A 27,119-nucleotide genomic window follows, 5' to 3' on the forward strand; every position below is an offset into this window, starting at 1 on the left:
AATGATACTAAATAATGAAAAATTAGAGTAATTCTTTTTCAAATTTTTTGATGATGATTTTTTTAGCAAAAAGATTATCAACATTTTTAAGAATTTAGGACAAAATAAGTAATTTAACATGAAATATTAAAGTTTCATACACATTTAAGATATATCAACATAAATTTCTTAATATGTATTTTTAGGAAAAAGAAACTAATAAAGTTAAAAAAAAATTAATAACTTTTTAATTTCTTTTGTATGATTTAATATGAAGGAAAATAATTAAGCTTAAATAAGGAGAAGGGTAATTTTGTAAACAAACTATCTATTCTTAAAAAGAATGTAATGCATATTATTTTTAATACTACAAACCAAACAAACACTAAAAAAGTAATACCAGGATAACTAATTTCAGTACAACTAATCCCAGTATAACTAGTCTCAGCATAACTTGTTTCCTAACCAAACGACCCCTAAGGAGTTGAAAATGGAGTGTTAAGTGTTTAGAAGCATAGATATCTATACCCCTAATTAATTGTTGTAAGGTGATGATTGTAGAGGCTTCTGGATCTTTAGTAGGGTAGACCATACAACGGGTATAGCAAATGTAGGCTTGGACATTGTGACTCATAGGTATAATAATCATGGTGTTGGGTAGTTATAAATCTTTATGGGATGGGATGTTTGAATGCAATGATGGGGCAGATTAGTATTTTTGATGGATGTAAGGAGTAGAGCCCCGTGACTAAGTTAACCTCTTTGAATAGGTTTAAGCATGAGAGCAATATATAGATAGACTCGAGCTATCGTAGTGATATGTTTGTAGGAAATATAAGATTGGGTTAGTGAGGCATGCTATTCGTAGTTGATTTCATAGAATGAGGACTGAAGGTGAAGTTTCAATAGAGATCCCTTGGGAGAAAGATAAGGTTGAGAAAGCTACTTGGGAAGCGGAGAAGGACATAAAGTTCAAGTACTCGCATATGTCCTCCGTCCTGATATTAGTGCTTAAGGTATAAGCTGATCTTAATGTTTTTGTTTTGTAAAAAGGAAGTTTGACGGGTAATAATATGTTAACTCATGTTTGTGCTTGCCTTTACTTAACATTCGAGGATAAATGATCCAAGCAGGGGAGAATTGAGACACCCTGAGTTTTAACCCATAGGAATTTCTTAAGTTTGAACTCTCTAGACATCATATGACTCATGCTTACTAGTCGTAAGATGTGGATATGATTTAGGGGTCTTAGTCATATGATAATGTAAAACCCCACATTTTCGGGCTAGAATTCAAACCGTTGTTCCTAAGTATACAGACCCGAACCCAATGATTTTATGTCTATATATGTGTGATGATCAATAATATAGTGTGAAAATGTCCTTTTATATCAATCGAGGTCATAAAAATCTCCAAACTCAAAGACGAGTTGAGAACACTTCTATTGATTAAGTTTTAGCGAACATTTCATCTTGGGTCAACTTTGAATGACCATTATTCCATATATATAATTATTTACGTGGACTACTATATATCAAATGAAAGATCTTTGAATCTACTTTCCAACACATTTGGTTTCACCTTAATCCGATAACGGAGCGAGAAGTTATGCCCATTTTACTCCAGCATGTCAGTCTGTCAACTAAGTGACGACCTGAGCTGACGGGTCATCACATATGTGACGAATTATCAGCCCAAGTAGTCAGCCTTAGGCAGAAATCATCAATTCCAGCTTCTAAGTGATGAACTGGGGTGACGGTCCATCACTTAAGTGACGACTTATCAGCCCAAGTCATCACCCATGAAATTCAGCAATTTCCATTCGAATTCAAGCAATATTTTGGTCTTTTACCACACATCCCACGACTTAAATCATCAAAAATACGTACATGGCCATCATAAATTATTTTTAAAAACACATAATCCTCTCCACTCTCAAGAACAAGAAAATTAAGATTTCCTCTCAAGATCATCTATGAAGAACAAGATTCAAGCCCTTCTTCAAGAAAATCAAGAAATTATAAATCCCGATCCAAGAACGTTCAAGAAAATTTAATTCTCTTTTAAGATCAAGGCGTTAAGGTATGTTAGATATTCATCCATGGGCCCTTTTCACCCATGGAGTCCAAAAATTTATCTTTTATGTTTTAAATCATGAAATTAGATGTGTATAATGATTTATCTCCATGAAGCTTTTATGAAATTTTATTATACATGATGTTCACAATATATTTTCATTGAAAGCAACCCTTATTACATATTTTATGAATTATGTCCATGAACTTACATAAATTTCAAAATTTTATCATGTTTCCAGGAAAGTATTGGTGATATTAAATCATACATGTTTCAATGGGTTGTTTGTTGAATTTAAACCCTAATTGGTGATCTTAAAAGTGAAATCATTCTATTACTACAACTTTTCAAACTAATCCCATGCTTAGCTTAGACCATGCATTGCAAGTGTTTGATGAAATGCCTACAAGAAAGAGTTTTGAATAAATGCTAAAATATCATGTCCTTAAAATTTTAGTATGATATTTCTATTATTGCTATCGAGTCCTGGGTGTTATGAATACCCGAAATTTATCTGTTTACATAGTTTTAGTATTTTAAGAAAGTTTTTCAGATAAACCATGAGTTTTTTCTTTCAATTAGTCATCATAGTCAATTTAAGGTTAATAATTACCCAAAAATCTGAATGCACTATCATTTTTAACATACCATGACCTGAGCTTATCAATTATCAGTGCATGCATCAGTTAGTAATTCAGTGTCTTTCAGTTAGTAGTAGGATTTAGCACCGAGTGGGAAGTGTGGATTCAGCGCATCCTACTTCCCCAGAAACTACGTGTCACCGTAGGTCTAAGGGCCTCGCTAGAGAGTGTTTTTCTTTGTCCAATATAGGCTCAGTTTAGTGATCACTACATTTAAGGTTCTATTTCAATGGCAAGGATAGAACAACCCTCCTTAACGTGGGTCAGACGTTGGATTCCATGATATCTCACATGGTTTATGTCGGTTACATGATGCTCCCACTATCTCAGTCCAATATTCAACACAGTAATTCAGTTTCAGTTTTTCTTGACCATAGCATACAGATATCAGTTACTCGTTTATCAGTACTTAGTATTTTAGTTTTTAAACTATATTCAGAATATGTTTTTATGCTTGGTCATGCATTCTCAGTCTTTACAGATTTCATGCATTTTTACTCAGCACTTCATGCTCTATATTTAGTCAGTTACTATGTATGCTCATAAAACCATGCATATTATCCTAACCTCATTTAGCATACCAGTACATTTAAAGTACTAATCGCATAATCATTTCTTGTGCTATGATGTTCATATCATAGGTTTGGACGCTCAGGTTCCCAAACGTACCTTGTTATCCTAGTGAACAGGTAGCAGCAGCAGTGGTGAGTCCTCGTGTTCTGAGGACCAGTTATGTTATTTTAGTTTTAGCAAACAGTCGGAGTTAGTTGGGGACTTGTCCCATTAACTCCTCAGTTATTCAGTTAGAGGCTTTAAGACTAGAACAAATAGTTAGTCAGCTTTCAATTGTTATTATCAGTGTTGTTTACAAAGATCATCAGAATTATGACTTAAACCTTATGGTTATTTCAGTTAAATTTTGGAAAATAAATCTTTTGATTTCAGTTTTATTCAGTGCTCGCAGCAGGTATCAGCTCATGGGTTAGCTTGCGGTCTTTTGGGATAGTAAGCACCATGTAACAACTAGAGTGTACTCCTAAGTCATTGCAGATAATCAGTATGATCTAGGTTACATTCTTTCCAAGGTATGAGTAGACATCATACTAGTCGTATGATGATGGTACGAGATAGGTTATGCACTCGTATGTTGTTCAGTATAACAAGCCCTTGGTAGGATGTCTAGGGTATGATTTAAGGGTACCAATTGTATGAATGGATATGATTTGGTCCTTGTGTTCGAATGTTGGACAGTGTATGGGTCCAAGTTGCTGCCTAGGGTACGACTGGTGGGTACCACTAGTATGTTGCAGGTATGGTTTGGATGGTGTAGTCATACCCTCCTACACACCATTTTTCATATTTTAAGCTGGGGGTATTCTAGATATTTCCTACACCAAAACCCTTAAGTCCACATATCTTATAACATATTGTAGCCCCTCATAACACACATTGAAGAATCAACTTCTTTCCATGAATCTTCATGAATAAGGCATGTGACTCTTCCCTTATTTTTAGTTCATGAAAATCATGTGATTTAAAATTTGTTTATGATTCATTAATGGTGGTTTGGAAAACCAATGTTGAGGGTTTGTCTACATAATGTTGAGTATTGTTTACTCTTGGTTTAAATTGTATTTATTTATGTTTTTTATAATGGTTTGCACATGTGAGTCCTTCGAAATAGTGGTTGAACAAGTGGGTCATGAGTAACATAAACTTGATGGTTTTTACCTTGGTTTTGGTCTTGATAACGGTATGCCCTCAACATGTTTGTGAAAATGTCTAAGAGAATAAACTATTCACATGTTAAATGGTATTTTGACCGAAGGCATTGGCCAAATGAAAATGAATGGTTGGTAAATGGTTTTGTAAAGGCCTTGCTGGCCATGTAATTTTTTGAATGGTAACCTTGATGGTTTAATTTGCTAAAAGGGTTTGAGTCCCTAAAACATTAAATTGATTTATGTCTTTGTTAGACAATGGGTTGGATTGGGTAGTGAGGTGATCTCCGACCCTTTTTGGACTTGAGATGGGGCATTTTGGCAAGTCCCTGCTTGGGGCTATGTCAATACTACTACCATATATCCTTCTTTCAGCTTTTAGTTGTATATTGACTAGTTATGTGAGGTATTGCACCTTCATTCTGGATTTCTTTGTAGTTTTAATTAGTATTAATATGTCTCATTTCTTATATAGTTGTCTATATTATATATTTTAATTTTATTTGTTATTTATGCTTATATTATCTTTTAAGCTTAGTGATTTGATGCCTACTGACTACCCGTATTGATCTTTTGCAGTTGACATGTACATCATATAGAGCTTCCATGGATAGAATATTTGAGGTGACCTCTGCACATCCAGAGTTTTTCTTACTCTCTCTATTTTGTTGGATTGGTCTTTAGTTTACATTCAGTGACAGTCTTGTACATTTATATTATGCTCACCTTGTATTCTTATTTATAGCTTTTACTAAACTCACTAGATTTTGGGGAAATATTTACTCTCTTTTCATCTTCTTTCTCATATTTATTTAGTCCGGGCTTCTGTTTTCCTTGTTAGTCTGCTACTAGATGTTTCAGACTATGAGTTGGCTTACATAATGGTGGGTTATGGTAGGTTACTGATAATGCTCAACTCAATCCCATAATTGAGGGGTGAGGCGGTCATTGTCAAGTAACCCAATTTGAATTGGGGTCAAATCTCAAGGAGTGAATTATAGACTTCAAACCCTATGGGTGTTCAAATTACTATGAGTTTACCCAGAATGCTAACAAAAATATGTGTAAAATAAAATGGGGGATTTGTTTTGAAACTTGTTGTACAATCTTTATCAAATGATCAAGAGATGACTTTTTCATTTTAAGCAACAATGTTGAGGGAAATCTTGGGATTATGTCTACCTAAATGTAAAAGTATGTGGGTTAATGATGGTTTAGCATAAAATTTAGTTGTTAACTAAAGTATAGGCTAGTTCAAAGGTCATTGTGGTTAATCTTTCAATAAAACCACAACAATTTCACCCGTTGGCTCTTTCGAGCACCTAACAAGTGTGAAATTTGTAATCACCCAAAACCTTAACCAAGCATCCCTATTTCTAGGATAATGCTCTTGATATGATTTAAACTCCTAATACACTTATTTCTAAGATTACAAAAGGGAGCAAACCATAGGCTTAACTATCTGCCATGGTCTTGTCCCCCTATAACCCTCTTTCAAGGATGTTATGGGTTACCTCATATTCACTTTCATCCCTCTTTTGAGGATAATAAAGGGTTTCTAGAGTTTGAGATTTTCACCCATTAAACCCATTTGGACATTTGGGGATTTCACCCATCAAATTTCAACTCATAAACCCAAGCAATGGTGAAATCCGTACTCAACAACTAACAATCATGCAAACACAACAATACCCATACACAAATTACACGCTAGTTCAACATAATCCCAATACTAAATTACTTAGCTACTCATGAAAAAAGTAAAGAGAGATATACCATAAGAATTATCCAAAGTATTCATTCTTCACAAAAATGCTAATAAATCAAGCCTACAAGATTAGTTACACACTTGTCTAATTAGGGTTTCAAGCTTTCAATTCAAAAATTCTTATGAGGTAAGCAATACCCAAAGAAGAAAGGGTTTTTACTCATATATTATTTGGAACTCGTCCATGCAATATTACAAAACTGTCCTTGGGGATATTTCACAGAACCACGATCACGCAGGTATGATCGTGACCACAGTTACACAACTGTGGTTATGTTCTGTGACTGCATTGTGCTGACTGTCTTGACTGACCACAACCACTACATGATGAATGCGGCCGCAGTAACTGAGGCTGACCAGTATCAGGTCTCTAGCTGCACTCCTTTTTATCCATTTGATCTCTTTCTGAGCTCTAATCTACATCTTCCCTCCTTCTTAATTTTACACTTGCAAAATGAGGAGATCAATTCTTTAAATAACAATTTTGTCTTATTTAACTTCACAGACATGGTTGTGCACATAAATAAAGAGTGCATATGAGTGGTAAAATAAACACTCATTAACACCCCCAACTTAGAAGCTTGCTTCTCCTCAACCAGCACCACTCTTTTCTTTGAGACAACTCCCCCTGGATGCCCACATATTAGTTCCCAGTGGTCATGAAAGCTCCAACTTAATTACAACTAAAAAAAGCTATTCACACATGGATAAGCAGATTTTAACAATTCCCCTCATCATAAAATGGAATAGCGAAGGATATAATAGACTTCGAGGAGCAACCATGCAACAACTACTAGCACTCTAGAAATGAGTCACATGTTAACCACACCATATTAAATATCCTTTTATCTCATCATCTGGAAGATGGAAACTTCACCCACCTCAACTTATTCATATGCCTTCTCGCAAGAAAGTAGATTTCACATGCCTAGCTACTAATCATTCAACAAGGAATCTTAAGTGCGAACACTCTCTCAAAAAATTCTCCATGTTAACAAGTAACATGCCATAGGCTTGCCCCTATTTTCAATCACCACTACCATGACCACACTTTGTTGAGAATCATACAGGGACTCTTTGATCGTGTAATATAGGTTAGGGTTTGGGTAGGATATCAACTTAGGACAATAAGGCTAAACCCTCCTGAACTTCTACATCACTCTTTTTATGCTTTGTTATTAGGCCACTTCTTCTCACTATACTATTTTGCTTATTTTCTCCCCTTTTTTTTCTTTTTTTCACCAAATTTTCTTTCACCTCTTATTCTTCACTCTTTTTGCTTGCATCAAGCTTCATACAACACATTCTTTTGATTGACTATCTCTTCCTTCAAAGCAAAATGCTTATTTACTTAAGCTCGTAGTCATTTTCTTATGGCTTTGTGGCTCAACTATAATTTCTCTCTCTTTCAACCACCCCCAACTTAGGGTTTTAGCCTCAATAGGTATTATTAAGTTCAAGGAGAATAGAGTTCAAAAGAGTATGAATAGAAGGGTCACGGCTTATAATGCATTTATCAAAGAAAAGTCCAAAGACTCAAAGAGGGTGGCTAAGGGTAACTCCTATGTATTGGTAGGCTTTTTAGGCTAAAATGGGCTTCCAAAACCACAAGATGGCCTATGATCATTTTACCAATGAAGAAAAGTAAAAATTTAGCTTTGAAAGACTAGTGGGGCAAGTTCTAAATGGTATAATGTAACGCCCCGTGTTTCGGGCTAGAATGAAAACCATCATTTCTATGCGTAGATGATCCAAAAGCAATAAATCCTATGAAAATTTTCCATGTAAATCAAGTATGTAGTATGGTAACCTATTTGATCATGAATTAAGATCAAAAAGGTCCCCTAACTCAAGGTCAAGTTGAAAGCTTTCCTATCATTTGAGTTTTAGTGAGCATCAAAACTTGATTCAACTTCAATTGACTATAGATCCTTGTATATAATGAACTGGATGGTCTACTATATATCAAATTAAATATCTTTGAATTAGCTTTCCATCGATACCAAATTCTCGAAAAGGGACACTCAGTGAAGAACTTAGAGCATTTTTAGTGTCAGCATTCCTGATTAACTGGCCACCGCATCGTGATGAGCCTTAAATCGACAAATTGTCAATTCCAGTAGCTCACCGCGATTTCCAGCGCATCGTAGTGAAGCCTTTTACAGCATTTCAGTTCTGGATTTTAAATTCCAAGGTCAAACTAGACATTTCCCATGGCCCCAAATCCATCCAAACACGGGATTTAATCCCAAATACAGCCAAATACATACACTTTCACCAAAATTCATCAAGAACGCTCTCTAGGGTTTCAAACAAGAATCCCAAATAATTCAAGATTCAACCGTGAGTTTTTGAAGATAATTAGAGATTTGGAATCCCCAATTCGTAAGCTTCAAGACTCATTCATTATTCTCCGAAGTAGAGGTATGTGGGGTTTATCCTAAAAACTACATGGGCCTGAAATTGTTAAAGCATGATTTAAAGGTTTTGATGCATGTATTTTATGGGGGTTTTGAAAACTATATTATTGATTATGCATTTTGAAAGTTTCAATGCTACTATTGCTTTGGCCTTGTGGTCTTTTCCCTTAAATTGATTTACATATATATGTATATGTATGAATTTGAGATTTGACATTTGAGATTGTTGAGAGAATAAATTATGAACTCCCTCTCTTGTATTGAATTAAAGATTATGGTTTTGTGATTTGAAAGATATTTTTGCAATATCCTGGCATTTAAACATGATTTGAAATTGTTGAGAGGGTGTTTCTTGATATCAATATGTTCTTATGTGTATGAGAAAGAATTGCATATGTTTACATGACGTTTGAAAAAAGGAAAGATTCATTGAATTGAATTATTGAAATGCTGGTCTCAAAACTTGTGTCTTGAATACAGAGATTTATGATACACTAGTAATGGCTCAGAGATGTGACTTGCAAGTCAATGGTATGACGATACCATATGTATTTATACCATAACAGATTATGTTTTTAGAGTATATTTTTAGAGCATATTTTCAGAGTATGTTTTTAGAGTATGATTTCAGAGACTACATGTTTTGATAGTGTTTTAAAAAGGGACTTAAAGAGGGTTAGGTGGTTACCCAAAGAAGGCGCGAGTTCAAGGAACTCTTAGCCTGAAACCGTATTTCCCGATACAGGTAGATTATTATTGTATGTTGGTGACGATCGTGTGGCATAGTACATTCAGAGACTCCAACTTTTGCGGCACACTTGGGTTAGGGGCTTCGCTGTCGAGTTAATGGCAGTTTTCATATAGCCCATGGAATTTTTCAGAGTTGTAGGGTGTGCCACCTAGCGCAGAAGTAACACAGATTTCTCAGAGTTGTGATGATTTTTTTTACAAAGTCTTTAAAATGCCAATGTGAATTCTTACTATATGATATACTCATGAACTGGTTTAAATTGGTCTCATATATGTTGAATAATAAATGATTATTTTGGATATGCTCTGCGTACCAGTACATCTGTATTGACCCCCTCCCCCTACCTCTCAGTTCTGAGGCTCATTCTAGGGGTCCAAATAAGCAGTAGATAATTCAGACAGCTGATTAGATTGTGCAGTGGTGAGCCTTCTCTATTTTGGAAGGCCTGTCTTTTCAGATTATGCCACTTATTTCAGTTTTGGTCTACTGGGTGCTTTGTCCTAGTTTCAGACATTTGTCAGATTCTCATGTAGTAGAGATTTTGCAGACTGAGTAAGATGTTATTTAGATGTAATTGATTTACAGTTTCCACACTCAGGTTGAATTCAGAATTGACCATGTTTTCATAGCAGATTATGTTTCCGCATCTTCTTTTATTATATAAATATTGTGCATGATTACCAGATAGAGAAGGGCGTTTCGAGCCTTTATGGTTCGGGATGTCCATCATGGCCAGGCCCTATTTCGGGTCATGACATATAAGTATAATTGAGATGTAGACAATTAAGCTCACATACATGGAATATGAACGTTGTCAATAAGGTTCAATTGATTTACCCACTTATGACAAAGATGGAGTATTCATTATTTTTTGGAGTCATAGAAGGAGGGAAAGTTGTCTCACGAGGTTGTCATGTTCATGCCTTTGAATTTTGTAAAATTATCGAATCGGGGGGATGATTTTGTACCCACACTATGCATAATTTTCTAACCATGAAAGAAACCCAAGTTATAGTCTCACATTGCAAACTATCGTAAGAGTGAACCACCCACATGGTTACCCAATTTTCACAAATAGGTACGAATGTAATTCCAAAACATCAATGCTACAGGTACTTAAACTTCCTTTGAATTTTTGGCCTCAATGCCATGGGTACTCAGATTTTCCCTGCATCTATTGTTAGAAACCCAATCATTAAAACTAAAATAGAAATACACTAAGAACAAAGTAATTGTAATACCTCGTACTTTCCTAGCTTAATTAGCTCTCAGTACCTGAGTATTTCTATATAAAATTTTCAAAATACTAAAAAGAAAATAGTTTAAGACTTACTATTGTGTAGGAAATTCCGTCAACTTTCCAATCATATAAAATTCACCCAAATCCGAAACCCAGGTGATAAGTTATAGCATTTTTAGTAAAATAATGTGTCAACGTGGGCATCACCACACCACGGTAGGGGTCAAATGGGAATTCATCAATTTCTAATGTTCTACCGTGATAAGCTTGCATCACTCCAAAGTTCAAGTTCCCAATTGTCAAATTCTAGTAAGGCTCCGCGATAACGACGCTTCGCGCCAATGCCCAATTTCAGAGTTTTCAGTTTCCAGTGAGGCTCCGCGATACCTTCGCTTTGTGCCAAACATCAATTTTGCAATTTTTCATTTTAAAAAGTTTTAGCCAACCTTCCAGTTGCTCACCATAATGCCACTGCATCGTGGTGAAGGCCAAAATTGGGGTTTTCAATGATAAAATTTAAATTCTTTTCGGGGGTAATTTGGTCTTTTTCCATGACCCTAATCAGTCTAAACACTAGATTTAACCCCTAAATAACTTAATTAATCATCATTTACTCAATTTCTCTCAAAATTAAAGATCATTCTCTCAAGAATAAAAACCCTAGCCCTCAAATTCAAGATCAAATCACAAGAATTCATCGTCAATTTCCACAAATTTATCAACCCAAGTATGTTAAGTGTTCATTCATGTGTTCCTTTCGCCCATGGAGTTCAAGTACCATGTTTTAAATTCAACTTATGATCTTTATAAGTAATTATGATTTTTAATTGAGATTTCAAATATGAACTCCATGAACCTTGATTTCATACCAAGCTTACATAAAATTGTTGTGATTATCAAACCCCTCATGTTTTAATGTTGCTATTTTCTGAATTAAATCATGATGAAACATTTTTGATGTTTAAATTATGCTATTACTCTGAATTTTATGCTATTCTCATGCTTAGACTAAACCATGCACATCAAGTGTTTGATGAAATGCCTACAAGAGTGGATTTTAATAAATGCTCCTATGTTATGTCCTTCAAGATTAGTACTATTTTTACTCTTATTGTTATTGAGTCTTGGGGGTTATAAATACCCGAAAGTATACTTGTTTACTTAATATTTGTAGATAAAGAACAGTTTCAGACATATTATGAGCAATATCAATATCATAATCAGTTTAACTCAAAACAGTTCAGTATTTTAAGTCAGTTCAGTTGGGAGTAGAATTTAGCACCGAGCGAGGACAGGGATGACGACCTCCCCATCAGATAGGAAGAGTATTTAGAGTAGTACCTAAACTCCATAACTACATAGCCAGCGTAGGATATGAGGAGTCATCCATCAGATTAGGCTTGACTACCCGCAGGGGACACCCATCAGATTAGGACTAACACCCTTAGTCCTTCGGGATAGTACATCAGTATAGTGGATCCACACATCTAGTATTAGTACCCATTACACAGTACTAATACCCTTTCAATTGGGGTACAGGTTGGACCCCAAACTTGCTCATTTATGGCTTATCAGTTAGATAATACCTTCCGCAGTCTCAGTATAGTACTCAGTCCAGTAATTCAATTTTAGTTGCTTGACCATAGCATACAGATATCAGTGATTCGGTTATCAAATTTTAGATTTCATGTATCCTCAGCATTTATAGACTTCATGTATCCTTAGTGTCTATAGATTTCATGCACTCTATTCAGTATTACATGTTATATTTATATATACACATAAATCCAGAAAGTTATTATTCATGCTCATGAAACCATGCATTTCAGCCTACCTCATTTAGCATACCAGTACATTTAAAGTACTGATCGCATACTCATTCTTGTGCAATGATATATCATATCATAGGTTTGGACGCCCAGTTCTCGAATCGCACCTAGACTTCTCAGACTATCAATCGTAGTAGTGGTGGGCCCTTATATTTTGAGGATAGACTATTTTATTTCATGTTTTCAATTTAGTAGTTAGTTGGGTCATGTCCCATCAACTCATATTTATTTAGTTTAGAGGCTTTCAGACACTACAGTCAGTTATTCAGTATTCAGACTTTAGTTGACATTGTCAGATTATTTTATCAGTTTAATGTTACAAATTCTATCACTTTTCATTATTTAAAACCTTATGTCTTATCAGTTATTCTTTAATGTATTTTATATTATTATCTAGTGCTCATAATAGGTACTAGCTCATGGATTAGCTTGCGGTCCCTCGGGACTGTAAGCACCATGTGGTGCCTAGGGTGTACTCTCGGGGCATTACAAACTTGTTATCATAGCCTAAGGATTTGAAGTGTCCTAAGAAGTCTAAAAACCATGTCAAGTAGAGTCTTGTACATGGGTGTGAAGTGCGCCACACTTATGGACAAGAGGCTGTGAGACATTTAGGAAAAGTTCCCTTCTTTCAGTATTCAAGTCGTGCAATTGAGCATGAGCTCAGATAAAACTCTCTGTCTAATTCATCCTCCCTTCTATTTACAAAACATGCCTCCCCAAAAGACAAACGAAAGAAGAAACATAAACTAGCCAGCACCTAAGACCATTCAGGAAGATCCCCTGAATGAGCATGTTTCTCATACAGAGTTCAGAGTTGTATTCACTACTCAGGCTCAACATGTAGTGGCTCAAAATGCTCAACCAGCCACTATTTTGGCCAACCCAGTGGCCAATACTGCTGCAGCTAGGATTTGGGACTTCACCCAAATGAACCCTTCTTCTCTTTTGCGATCCAAGTTTGAAGAGGATTCACAGGAATTATTAGACATAGTTAAGAGTAATGAATTGGATACTTACCAGTTGCAAGATATAACCCATAAATGGTTTATGCAGAGAAAGGTAGGTAGAAGCGTAGATGTAGGGCCTGTAAATAGGAAGAGTTTACTACTGTTTTCTTAGATAGGTTCTTCCCGCTAGAGTTGAGAGAGACTAAAGTGTTAGAGTTTATTAATTTAAAGTAGGGAAGCATGACAGTGAGAGAGTATTCTCTTAAGTTTACTCAATTATCAAGGTATGCTCCTCATGAGGTAGTAGATAGTAAGTCCAAGATGAGTAAGTTTATGTTTGATATAGCAAACGATGTGGTCAAGGGGTGTAGGACCATGATGCTAATTAGGGAGATAGACTTCTCTAGGTTGATGGTCCATGATTAACAAATTGAGGAGCATAAGTCTAAGGAGAGAGAGAGAGAGAACAAGAGAGCCAGAATAGGTAGAATTAATTTCAGTCAACAAAGGTCAGAAAGGGGAAACCGTCCTTAATTTCATCAAAAATATTTAGTCCCAGATCTATCCTCAGCCAGTTCCCCAGTACCCAAGTTCATGAATGATCATAGGGATATGTCACCAGGCTTTAAGTCCCAAGGCAGTATTTACATTGCCCGTACTAATCCTCTTTGTCAGTAATATGGTAGAAATTATCAGGGCGAGTATAGAGCTGGCGGTGATGTACGCTTTGGGTGTGGTATGCCAGGCCATTGGATTTGAGAGTGTCGGCTTGCTTCTCAGAAAGATGGGGATTCACTCTAGGATAGCCAGACCTATCAGTCATCAGTCCCAGTTGGCCGCCTGATTCAGCAGGGAGACACAACCAGTGGTCAGCGTCCAAGTAGATTTTATGCTCTTCAATCTTGACAATATTAGGAAAATTCTCCTAACATATTTACTGGTATGTTGCAAGTCTTTCATTGACATGTCTATGCTTTATTAGACCCTGGAGCTTTTCTATATTTTGTAACTCCTTATATAGCCATAGACTTCGGAGATAGTCCTAAAATCTTAGCAGAGTCCTTCTCAGTATCTATCCCTATATGTGTTTATATTATAGACCGACGGGTATAGAAGAACTGCCCGATTATAGTGTATCAGAAAGTCACCTCAGTAGATCTTATAGAACTAGACATGTCTTACTTTGATGTTATTCTTGGCGTAGATTGGATCCATTCATGCTATGCTTCAGTTGATTTCAGAAATAGAGTTGTTCATTTTTAGTTTCCAAATGAACCAGTCCTTGAATGAAAGGGTAGTACTACGTCACTTACGGGTTGATTCATTTCGTACCTTAGGGCAAGGAAAATGATATCTAAGGGATGTATATACCATTTTGTTAGAGTCAAAGACTCTAGTTTAGAGACTCTCATCCTTGAGTTAGTTCTAGTAGTAAATAAATTTTTAGACTTGCTTCCCAAAGATCTTCCCGGAGTTCCTCCTGAAAGGGAAATTTATTTTGGAATAGACCTTCTTCCCGACACTCAGCCTATTTCTATTCCTCCATACAGAATGGGGCGTACCAGTTCTATTCGTATATAAGAAAGATGTTTCTCTTAAAATGTGTATAGACTACTGTCAGTTGAACAAAGTCACAGTCAAGAATGAGTATCCACTCTACAGAATCGATGACTTATTCCACCAACTTCAGGTTGCCAGTTACTTCTATAAGGTAGACTCTAGATTTAGGTATCATCAGCTCAGAGTTAGAGTGTGACATTTCAAAAATAGCTTTCAGAACTCGATATGGTCACTTTGAATTCCTAGTTATGTCATTTAGTCTTACTAATGCTCCAGCAGCTTTTATTGACTTGATGAACCGAGTGTTCAAGCAGTACTTGGACTTGTTCATCATAGTCTTCATTGACGACATTCTTATCTATTCCTGTACCAAAAAAATCATGCAAGATTACCTCAGAATAGTGTTGCAGACTCTTAAATCCCATTAGTTGTTTGCTAAATTCAGTAAGTTTAAAATTTGGCTAAGATCAGTAGCTTTCCTTGGCCATATTATTTCTGATAATGGCATTAGAGTTGACTCTCAAAAGACCAAAGTGGTAAGAAACTAGCCCAGACCTATCTCTCCATCAGATATCAGGAGTTTCTTGGGTCTGGATAGCTATTACCGATGGTTTGTTAAAGGGTTTTCATCTATTGCATCCCTCATGTCTAGATTGACTCAGAAGAAAGTCAAGTTTCAGTGGTTAAATACCTGTAAGAAGAGTTTTCAGGAGTTAAAGACTCGACTCACCTCAGCCCTAATTTTGACTTTGCTAGATGGTTCAAACGGGTTTATTATGTATTATGATGCTTTTAGAGTTTGGTTGGATTATGTTTTGATACAGAGAGGTAAGGTCATGGCCTATGCCTCCACACAGCTTAAGCCCTATGAAAAAAACCACCCTACCCATGATCTTAAGTTAGCAACGCTTGTGTTTGCCTTAAATATTTGGAGACATTATCTGTATGGGGTGCATGTGGATGTGTTTATAGATCACAAAAGCTTACAGTATGTGTTCTCTTAAAAATATTTGAACTTACATCGGAGAAGGTGGTTAGAGTTGCTAATAGATTATAACATAAGTGCTTTATACCATCCGGGCAAGGCCAATGTAGTGGCAGAAGCCCTCAGTATATTATCTATGTGCAGTAATGCTCACATTGAGAATGATAAGAAGAAGTTAGTTCAGGAAGTTCATCAGTTTGCCAGATTAGGTGTTCGTTTGGTTAATTCAGCTGAGGGTAGTGTTTGGATTCAGAATAGTTTGAAATATTCTTTGGTTTTTGAAGTGAAATAAAAGAAAGATAGAGATCCCAGTCTTGTCAAGTTAAAAGAGTCAGTCAGAGATCTGAAGGTAGAGGTTTTCTCCCAAGGGGGAGATGGTGTGTTGTGTTGCAAAGGTAGACTGTGTGTACCACGTATTGGTGAGTTAAGGCAGCAAATTATTGCAGAAGTGCATGGTGCGCGTTACTCTATTCATCCAGGGGCCACTAAGATGTATCATAATTTGTGGGAGTTCTATCGGTGGAGTGGGATGAAAATAGATATTATAGAATTTGTAGCTAAGTGCTCAATGCACCAGCAGGTTAATATTGAGCATCAAAATCCCAGTGGGTCCATGCAGGAGTTTAGCATTCCCACATGAAAGTGGGAGGAAGTGAACATGGACTTCGTGATAGGTTTGCCTCATACTCGTCCTCAGCATGATTCTATTTGGGTCATTGTGGAAAGGATGACTAAATCATCCCATTTCTTGCCCTTCCATACTTCTTATTCGGTCGAGGACTGTGCCAAGCTCTACTTCAGAGAGTTGGTTAGGTTGCACGGTGTTCCCTATCTATTATTTTAGATAGAGGTACTCAGTTTACCTCTCACTTTTGGAAAGCTTTTCAGAAGGGTCTTGGTGCCCTAGTTTATCTCAGTACAGCTTTTCACCCTCAGACCGATGGTCAGGCAGAAAGGAACATTCAAACCCTTGAGGATATGTTGAGACCATTTGTAGTTGACTTTAAGGGTAGATGGGATGATCACTTTCCTTTGATTGAATTCACTTATAATAATAGCTATCATTCCAGTATCTATGTGGCTCCATTTGAGGCTCTATATGGGAGGAGATTTAGGTCCTCGATTAGTTGGTTTGAAGTAGGTGAGACTGCTATAGTGGAGCCGAATTTAATGTTTGATGCTATAGAGAATGTTCAGTTGATCGGGGAAAGGCTTAGGGAAGCCCAGAGCCGATAAAAATCGTATGCAAATGTAAGGAGAAAGGATCTCAAGTTTGAGATTGGCAACTTTGTGTACTTTAAAATCTCTCCCATTAAGGGAGTGAAGAGGTTTGGCTAGAAGGGGAAGCTTAGTCCCGGATATGTCGGTCCTTACCGAATTCTCCGTTGTTTCAGAAAAGTACCTTACGAGCTTGAGTTGCCTTCAGACTTAGCTTTCATACACCCAGTGTTTCACGTCTCTTTACTAAAGAAGTGCATTAGTGACCCAGCAGTTGTAGTCCCCTCAAAAAGCGTAAGCATTCAGAATGATCTCTCTTTCATAAAGGTCCCAGTCAAAATTCTTGATCGCCAGATTCATAGACTAAGGAACAAAGAAGTTCCCTTAGTAAAATTTCTTTGATGGAATCAGACTGTTGAGGGAGATACTTGGGAAGCAAAAGCAGATATGCAGGCCAAGTGCCCTCATCTTTTCTCCGCAAACTCAGACTCGGCTTAAGGTAATAGTCTTCCTTAGATTTAGTCAGTTCCATTCTCAGTTACAGTTATGAACTTAGCATCAGTTACCATTGTATACCATTCTCATGTCAGTCATGCATTTAAAAAATGGTTTAGTCATGTAATCATGCTTCAGTTGTGCATATTTAGTGTGTAATCTCAGATCCTCAGTATTTTAAGCTTAAATCAGTCTCATTCAAGGACGAATGTTGCCAAGAGGGAGATATTGTAATACCCCGTACTTCCCTAGCTCAATTATCTCTCAATAACCGAGTATTTCTATATAAAATTTTCAAAATACTAAAAAAATTTCAATTTAAGACTTACTATTATGTAAAAATTTTGCTAGCTTTCCAACTATATAAAATTCACCCAAATTCGATACCGGGGTGAGAAATTATAGAATTTTTAGTAAAATAGTGTGTCAAAGTGGGCATCACTGTGTCGCGGTAAGGATCAAATTGGCATTTGTAAATTTCCAGTGTTCCATCGCGATAAGCCCGCGTAGCGTAAAAGTTCTAGTTTCCAATTGTCAAATTCCAGTAAGGCTCCACGATTATGGTGCGTCGCACCAATACCCAATTTCAGAGTTGTCAATTTCTAGTGAGGCTCCGTGATACCTATGCATCGCGCCAAACGTCAATTTTACAATTGTCCATTTTAACATTTTTAGCCCAGCTTCCAGTGGCTCACCGCAATGCCACCGCGTCGCGTGAAGGCCAAAATTGGGGTTTACAGTGATGAAATTTTAATTTTTTCCAGGGATAATTCGGTCTTTTTCCATAGACCTAATCAGTCTAAACATGATATTTAACCGCTAGATAACCCAATTAATCGACATTTACTTAATTCATCACAAACTTTAAGATCATTCTCTCAAGAACATAAACCCTAGCCCTCAAATTCAAGATCAAATCCCAAGAAATCACTATCAATTTTGATGAATTCATCAACTCAGGTATGTTAAGTGTTCATCATGGGTTCCTTTCACCTATGGAGTCCAAGTACCATGTTTTAAATTCAACTTATGATTTGTATAAGTAATTATGATTTTAATTTTAGATTTCAACCATGAACCTTGATTTCATACCATGCTTACATGAAATTGTTGTCATTATCAAACCCCTCATGTTTTAAAGTTGTTGTTTTCTAAATTAAATCATGAATAAGCATTATTGATATTTAAATTATGCTATTACTCTGAATTTTATGTTGTTCTCATGCTTATCCGAAACCATACGCATCAGGTGTTTGATGAAATGCCTACAAGAGTGGATTTTAATAAATGCTCCCATGTTATGTCCTTCAAGATTAGTACTATTTTTACACTTATTGCTATTGAGTCTTGAGAATTATTAATACCCAAAAGCATAGCTGTTTACTTAGTCTCAGTAGATTCAGAATAGTTTCAGACATATTATGAGCTATGTCAATTCAGACAGTTATCATAATCAATTTAACTTTAAAAAGTTCAGTTTATTGAGTCGGTTCAGTTGGGAGTAGAATTTGGCACCGAGCGAGGACTGGGATAACATCTTCTCCGTTAAATAGGCAGAATCATTAGTAGCAGTCCCTATACTCTAGAACTACGTAGACAGAGTAGGATATGAGGAGTCACCTATCAGATTAGGCTTGACTACCTCGCAAGGGTCACCTGTCAGATTAGGCTTGACACCCTTAGTCATTCGGGATAGTACATTAGTATAGTGGATCCACACAACCATTGTTAGTTCCCATGGCACGGTACTAACACCCTTCCAACTGGGGTTACAGGTTGGACCCTAAACTTGCTTATTTAGGGCATGTCAGTTAGATGATACCTCCCACAATCTCAGTTCAGTACTCAGAGCAGTAATTTAGTTTTAGTTGTTTGACCATAGCACATAGATATCAGTGATTTAGTTATTAGATTTCTATATTTTAGTATTTACAGATTATATTCAGAACATGTTATATGCTTGGCCATGCATACTAAGTACTTACAGATTTCACATTATCCTCAGCATTTTTAGACTTCATGTATCCTCAATGTCCATAGATTTCATGCACTCTATTCAGTTTTACATGTTATATTTATATATACAAATGCATCCAGATTGTTTTTATTCATGCTCATGAAACCGTACATATCAGCCTACCTCATTTAGAATACCAGTACATTTAAAGTATTGATCAAACATTCTTTCTTGTGCTATGATGTATCATATTACAGGTTTTGACACCCAATTTCTGTATTGCGCCTAGACTTCTCATACTATTAGTCGTAGCAGTGGTGAGTCCTCTATTCTGAGGACAGACTATTTAGTTCATGTTTTCAGTTCAGTAGTTAGTTGGAGTTAGTTGGGGCCGGTCCTATCAACTTACATTTAGTCAGTTTAGAGGCTTTCAAGCACTATAGTTAGTTATTTAGTATTCAAACTTCAGTTGACATTGTCAAATTATTTTATTAGTTTGGTTTTATAGATTTTATTAGTTTTTAATATTTAAAACCTTATGGCTTATCAGTTGTTCTTTCGCGTATATTATATTTTTATCCAGTGCTCACAGCAGGTATCAACTTATGGGTTAGCTTGTGGTCCCTAGGAATTGTAAGCACTATGTGATACCCAGGGTGTACTCTCGGGGTATTACTGTAACTAATCCATGCATATGTCAGCACTATTAGAGTACCCGAACAGTACAGCCCAATTAAAATAGAAATTATCCCAAAGAGCATAAAATTATGCATAAATATCAATAATGCAGGCCCCAATTAAATGAATAAGGAGGCACCTCCAACTGAAAAGGTAGCAGTTTCCCCACTGCACAATTAATCAAGGATAAAAGAGAGATAAGGGTGCTCCCTAAAACCACATCACGGGCTACTATCACTTTTGAACTTTGAATTACCACCATCCTCCTCAAGATCAGACCACTAGGCTAGGGCCTCATTGTCACTGTCCACCCAAGAAGAAGGAAATCAATCCCAAGGTCTTAGGACCTTTCATATACCTTTCACACCCTTCCACATCCTGATAAATAACTCATCCCTCTTCTTCTCCCTTGCAGCCATTTTTTTATGTATAATCTGGAGGTCTCAGTATGAATCTGCCAAAGAGGAATAAGCCTTCTCAAGTTTTTCAATGGTGGCTTATTGATTACTTTGGACCTCCTTGTACTTTTCATAATCGGTATATGATGCGTAAGAATGATAAGTAGTAGAAGGCTATCCCGGTCCTCAGGGAATTTTATACACAAGCTCTTGATGGTTGCAATAGTTACTCCGATCTTCTCAAGAGGTCCCGTGGGGGATGGCCTATGAGAATTAGGCTCACTGCAAGTTTGCTTTTCCAAATCAATCTTTCTTTTCTTGGTTTTGTTGGGTGTGCCCTTACCTCAAATCCTCTAGAGGTGGATCGGGGAACTAGGGCGTACCCACGTATCACTAGCATACTCTTCCACCGTTGCTCTTTTGCAAAGCTCTGTAATCAAGGAGGGGGAGAATATATGTATACCACCTTGTCCTTGAAATGATCTAATTCATTAACCATGAGTTGACCAACATTTAGAGGGATATTGTCTAAAATGTACGCAACCATCCTAGCACGTAATTCTGGTACTGTTGTCATGTGGGTGCAAGGAGAAACTCAGCTACAAATAATGTTCAACCATATCCGTGCCTCAAAAGTTAAGTTGTTCATGGAAATATTGCTTTTAGTATTGATCCATAATACTTCCATTCCGGGATATAGCCATTGTGCCAACCAATTCCCCAATTTACACCTCTTTCCTTGGAATTCACCCATGTCTACCTGCTTAAGCCCACAAACAACATTGATTTATTTAGTCCCAAATTTCATCGGCTTTCCCCAAATCCTAACAGTCACATTGAGTGGGTCCATAAAAGACACTTCACTGACGTTTGCATAAAATTCATTGATCCATTATTCATTTGCCATGCAGAGATCTAAGGCAAAGCACTGCCATCATATGGCTTCAAGTTTGTCATGGAATGCCGGTAGTTTCTCTGGCATATTCTCTAAGAAAATTCCTCTCTTCAAGAGCATATTTGTCCTCGAAAGATTACTATAGTAATAAGTGTAGCACTCGGGTGCTAAGAATCATATGTGATTAAACTTATCCATGAGGTCTCTTGAAATCAGTAATCACACATTATATATTTTGATGTTATCTTAATCATACACGTTTTTCTATATTGATCACTAAAGTTCATTGGAATAGATGCTTGGTGTTGCTTGACTAAAAATTGGAAGTGCAGGATTTTTGGGATGGCAGGAAACTATCCTCAGTTACTGTAGTCGCGAGTCAGGACCGCGGCCATGCTACCTGAGGCTGGTTTCGTGTTAGCTCTGTATGTTTACATTTCTTCCAAATTTAAGCTTGTAGTATGTTCTACAATACGGATGCATATGAAGATCAATGGAACAATGCTAACAAGTGTGTGAATGTGCCCTTTAGAAAGCAAATATTAATATTGAAGGTTCATTTGAGAATTTTATCAAACACTTGGTGTGCATATCTTATTTGTCTACCTATTTCACATATAATTAGGTACTCATAATTTCCCCACTTGTGTGCACACCTTAATCAAAAATCCAACATCACACCAATACAAAGTATGACAACATGGAAAGCATAACAATCAAAATTTTAGGCCCTTTCTTAATCATACATTTTATGGCCTATATTCAAAAGGAAAGGCATGGATTCATGTCACCTACCAGAGTTGTGATGCAAAGGTAAGAAAGAATGTTGTTTGAGAGATCACAAACTTGGCCAAAAATTAGCCCAAATTAAAGAGTACAATATTGAAAGGGAGTGTGAGGGAAATAAGGAAAACAAAGGGCTAAATAACTGAAGTGACCGCGACCGTGGTCAAGGGACCGCTACAGCAAACACCCGTATGACTGCGATCACGCTTGGGGACTGCGATCGCAGCAACTAAGAGCAAATCTGCTCCTCTGTTTCCCCTGTTCAGCATTTTACATCAATTTTGACATATTTCTCCCCTGTTCAGTTTTTAAAGCAAATTACACACTTTCCCCTTTTCAAGCTCATCCAATGCACTCTATAGTTCCATAAATTCATGGCTTATTCATATGCAAAATATAACATCTACCTTACAGAAACATAACAAAATTGACACAAACTACTCTCATGGCATTTGTGGGTTGCCTCCCACCTAGCGCCTTATTATCATCGTGGTACGACGTCTTTATTCCTTCATTCTCAAAGTGGTTCTTTGGACCCCTTCTTATTCACCTTCTCATTTTCAACATCCACCATGGATACTACTTCTAACTCCGTGGTTTGCTTCATTGACTTGTAAATTTTGAAAAAAACCTCATCCTCTTGCACTCTAAAATTTATCTCCCCCAGCTCTAGATCGACAATGGCTCTCCCGGTGGCTAAGAAAGGACGACCAAGAATGATAGGCACCTCTTGGTCCATTTCACAATCCAATACCATGAAATCCATTAGGAGAATGAACTTGTCCACTTTCAGAAAGACATCAAGCAATATACCCACCGACCTTTTTATAGACTGGTCTGCCATTAAGAGCTGCATAGAGGTTGGTGTTGGGGTATCCAAACAGAGTTTCTTGTATATGACAAAAGGCATTAATTTGATGCTTGCACCAAGGTAACATAAAGATTTTGCAAATTCATGCATCTCAATTGTGCAAGAAATAGTGAATGCTCCGGGGTCATCTTTCTTTTCTGTAACCTTGCTATCCATGATAGCGCTACACCCATGAGTGACCTCAATAGTGTCTCCTTCAACAAGTTTCTTCTTGGACATTAACTTAGCTTATCCCGGGATCTCTTGGATTTCCTAAAGCAATGGGATACTTATCGATAGGTTGCTAAGTTTGGCCATGAACTTTCTCAATTTTTCATTTTCCTCTTTCTTAGGAAAACATTGAGCAAACGGGGAAGGAACTTGGATGGTTGGTCTTGGTTCAACTTTTGGCCTTTCAACTTCAACCACTTTTTCATCACTTTCATTGATCTCTTTCTTATAATTTGCCTTTTTTCTTTGAGGTGTCACCTCTTTTGATTTGGACTTAGGCATATTCTCACTCACGTCTCCTCAGAAAGGTTCCTCAGGTTCTCTTTCACCCCTTGTGACAATTGCTAGGACTTGAGCATCATTCTTTGGGTTAGCAATTGTGTCACTCAGAAGTCCACCTCTAGGTCAAGCATTTAATTATGTTGATATTTTCCCTACTTGGGTCTCCAATTTCTTGATAGAGGCAGAGTGAGACACTGCCATTTAAGAGAGTTGAGAGAAATCACCCTTCAACTCATAGACCATCTTGTCGGTTCCTTCTACTCTATTCAAGAACCTTGTTAATATATCCTCGATCATAAACTTTTGGGGACAATGGCACTAGATTTCTTGAGTTTACCTTAATCGTGAGGAGGGATATAACTATTAAAATTATGTTCACTATCACTCCAATCTCTATCCCGCTCATGATCCTTCCAACCTTGGTTCCCACCTTGTCTTTGATAGGTGGTGCGGGAACCCCCGAGTAGTTTGCAAAGTACCAGATTTCTTCATCCAACTTCTTTGCCTCTTCATCATCTTCATAAGATTTTGATGCTACAGTGTTTACCGCTTTCGCGGATGCACCCATAACATACTTCGTCAAAAGCTCAAGTAGGGTCCTCATTTTGTGCATGTTCTACTCCTTTTCATCTTCTCATTTTCTTTGTTCATTAGCCACCACGGAGGTAGTAGAAGGGGTTTTAGAAGCTTCGGTATCACGAGTATGCCAACCCCAATTTTTCTTTGATACTGCTCCTATCAATCGGAAGGCTGCAAGATGATGCATTCTCACTATAGGGTCGCCCACCGCATTATCCACCACCATTTTGTTTAATGGATCAAAAGCCTGATAGAAAATCTCGAGGGGCATCTTTTTTGGGACCTCATGATTTAAGCATTGGGCTAGCATTCCATTAAACCTGTCCCAAGCTTCAAACAACGGTTCTCTATTCATTTGTCGAAAGTTCACAATCTCATTTCGCTTTTGAACCATTTTTATGGTGGGAAATATCTATCAAGAAAATCATGGTAAGCTTTTCCCATGATGTAATTAAACTGGGTGGAAGTGAGAGAAGCCAAAAACTGCCTCACCCGTTAGTGGGAACGAGAAAAGTCGAAGCCAGATGGATTCTTGTGTAATATGTGCTATGTTAAATGGCGCAAAAACTTCCACAAAGTTATTCAAATGGATGTTCGGATCCTCATATACTTGACCCCCATACAACCCTTTCATTTACAATCTATGAAGCATAACTCTAGTCACATGTAATACTCCATTCCTATTGGTTGGTGGGATACGAATTGCACTTTTTTGTCCCGCTTCATTTAATTGGCCTTCATCATTAAGAGGGTCATCAAAGGGGCCCATGTTGCATGCATTATCACTCATTTCTCTATTTATACTTTGATCACTAATAAAAGATTCAAAAATAACAAATAAAGTAAATTACACCTCTCTAGGTATTCCCAAGTAAGAATGATACCACACAAGCGAAATCTATATTTGACTCTCAGAAAACGGTGCCATTTTGATAACGCTCAACTCATTCCCATAATTGAGTGGTGAGGCGGTCATTTTCAAGTAACCTTATCTGAATTGGGGTTGAATCTCAAGGAGCGAATTATAGACTTCATACCCTATGGGTGTTCAAATTACTATAAGGTTACCCAAAATGCTAACAAAAACGTAATGTAAAATAAAATGGGGGGATTTGTTTGGAAACTCATTGTACAATCTTTAGCAAATGATCAAGAGATGGCACTTTTGTTTTAAGCAACAATGTTGGGGAAAATCTTGGGATTATGTCTACCTAAAGGTAAAATTTTGTGGGCTAATAATGGTTTAGCATGAAATTTAGTTGTTACCTAAAGGATAGGCTAGATCGGAGGTCATTGATATTAATCTTTTGATAAAACCACAACAATTTCACCCGTTGGCTCTTTTTAGCACCTAACAAGTGTGAAATTCATAATCACCCAAAACCTCAATCAAGCATCCCTATTTCTAGGATGATGCTCTTGAAAAGATTTACACTCCTAATACAATTATTTCTAAGATTTCAAAAGGGAGCAAACCATAGGCTTAATTATCCACCATTGCCTTGTCTCCCTATAACCATCTTTCAAGGATGTTATGGGTTAGCTCATATTCACCTTCATCCCTCTTTCGAAGATGATAAAGGGTTTCTAGAGTTTTGAGTATGTACATTTGGGGCTTTCACCCTTCAAATTCCAACTCATAAGCTCAAGCAATGATGAAATCCTTAATCAACAACTAACAATCATGCAAACACAACAATTCCCACACACAAATTACACTCTAGTTCAACATAATCCGAAGACTAAATTACTTAGCTACTCATGAAAAAATTAAAGAGAGATATACCATAAGGATTATCCAAAGCATTCATTCTTCATAAAAATGCAAAGACATCAGCCTCCAAAATTAGTTACACGCTTGCCCAATTAAAGTTTAAAGATTTCAATTCAAAATATCTTATGAGGTAAGCAATACCCAAAGAAGGAAGGGGTTTTTCTTATATATTGTATGGAATTCGTCCATACAATATTACAAATCTGCCATTTGGGATATTTTTGCATAACCGCGATCGCACAGGTCTAATCGCGACTGCAATTCTGTTTTGCCACCGCATTGTGATAACCATTTTGATTGACCATGATCACGGCATGATAGTCCTGGTCATAGTAACTGAGGCTGAACAGCATCAGGTCTCTAGCTGCACTCTTTTTCATCCATTTGATCTCTTCTTTAGCTCCAATCCACATCTTTTCTCCTTCTCAATTTTAGACCATAAAAATATAGAGATCAGTGTATTAAATAATAATTTTGTCTTATTTTACTTAACAAACATGGTTTTGCATAAAAATAGTTATGCATATGAGTGGTAAGATGACCACTCATCAGTGACATTATGATATAAAAAGTGGGTTATGACAAGTTGGTATCAGAGCATAGGTTCACCAGTATTATTGCTACAAGAGCTAAGTTCCTAGCACATTCTTAAAGATTGGTATAGAGACATCTGTATCCTATTTTAGAGAGGTTATGGGGCATTCTTAGGAAATCATATTCCTTGGTTCCATATTGTGTGTCTGTATTTCTATAAACCTCTTAGTACTTTGTTTGTTTCCACTTTTTCCCAAATGGATAGCACGAGGTTATCAATAGATACAGATGGAACTTCTATGCATATTTATAGAGTTTTAAATTAGCATAGGGATAGAGAGATAGAGATTAATATTAAGGATCTTCAGTGTTAGATAGAGGTTCTGGGGGCTCCCCTAGCTCGAGCAGACTATGTGACTACCTTAACTCTTTAAGATACCATGTGTTGGGTATTCCAAACCTTTTCATGGATACTTTATATATGGTGGTACACATCAAATAATTCTCAGTCTAGAGTTTGAT

General features: G+C 36.8%; 1 protein-coding gene across 1 annotated transcript in view; it reads right to left on the bottom strand.

Annotated features, from left to right (window-relative positions):
* Positions 1 to 24,314, bottom strand: part of LOC107876594 — a 67,069-nt gene extending 42,755 nt beyond the window's left edge. Inside the window, exons 1-2 of the mRNA XM_016723484.2 lie at positions 24,190 to 24,314; positions 22,898 to 23,381 (exon numbers count right to left, since the gene is read on the bottom strand). Of these exons, the coding sequence (XP_016578970.2) occupies positions 22,898 to 23,381; positions 24,190 to 24,314 (609 nt within the window). The remainder of the gene's footprint in view (positions 1 to 22,897; positions 23,382 to 24,189) is intronic.
* Positions 24,315 to 27,119: the final 2,805 nt, after the last annotated feature.

The sequence above is a fragment of the Capsicum annuum genome, chromosome 7, assembly GCF_002878395.1.
Source record: "Capsicum annuum cultivar UCD-10X-F1 chromosome 7, UCD10Xv1.1, whole genome shotgun sequence".
NCBI lineage: Eukaryota > Viridiplantae > Streptophyta > Magnoliopsida > Solanales > Solanaceae > Capsicum > Capsicum annuum.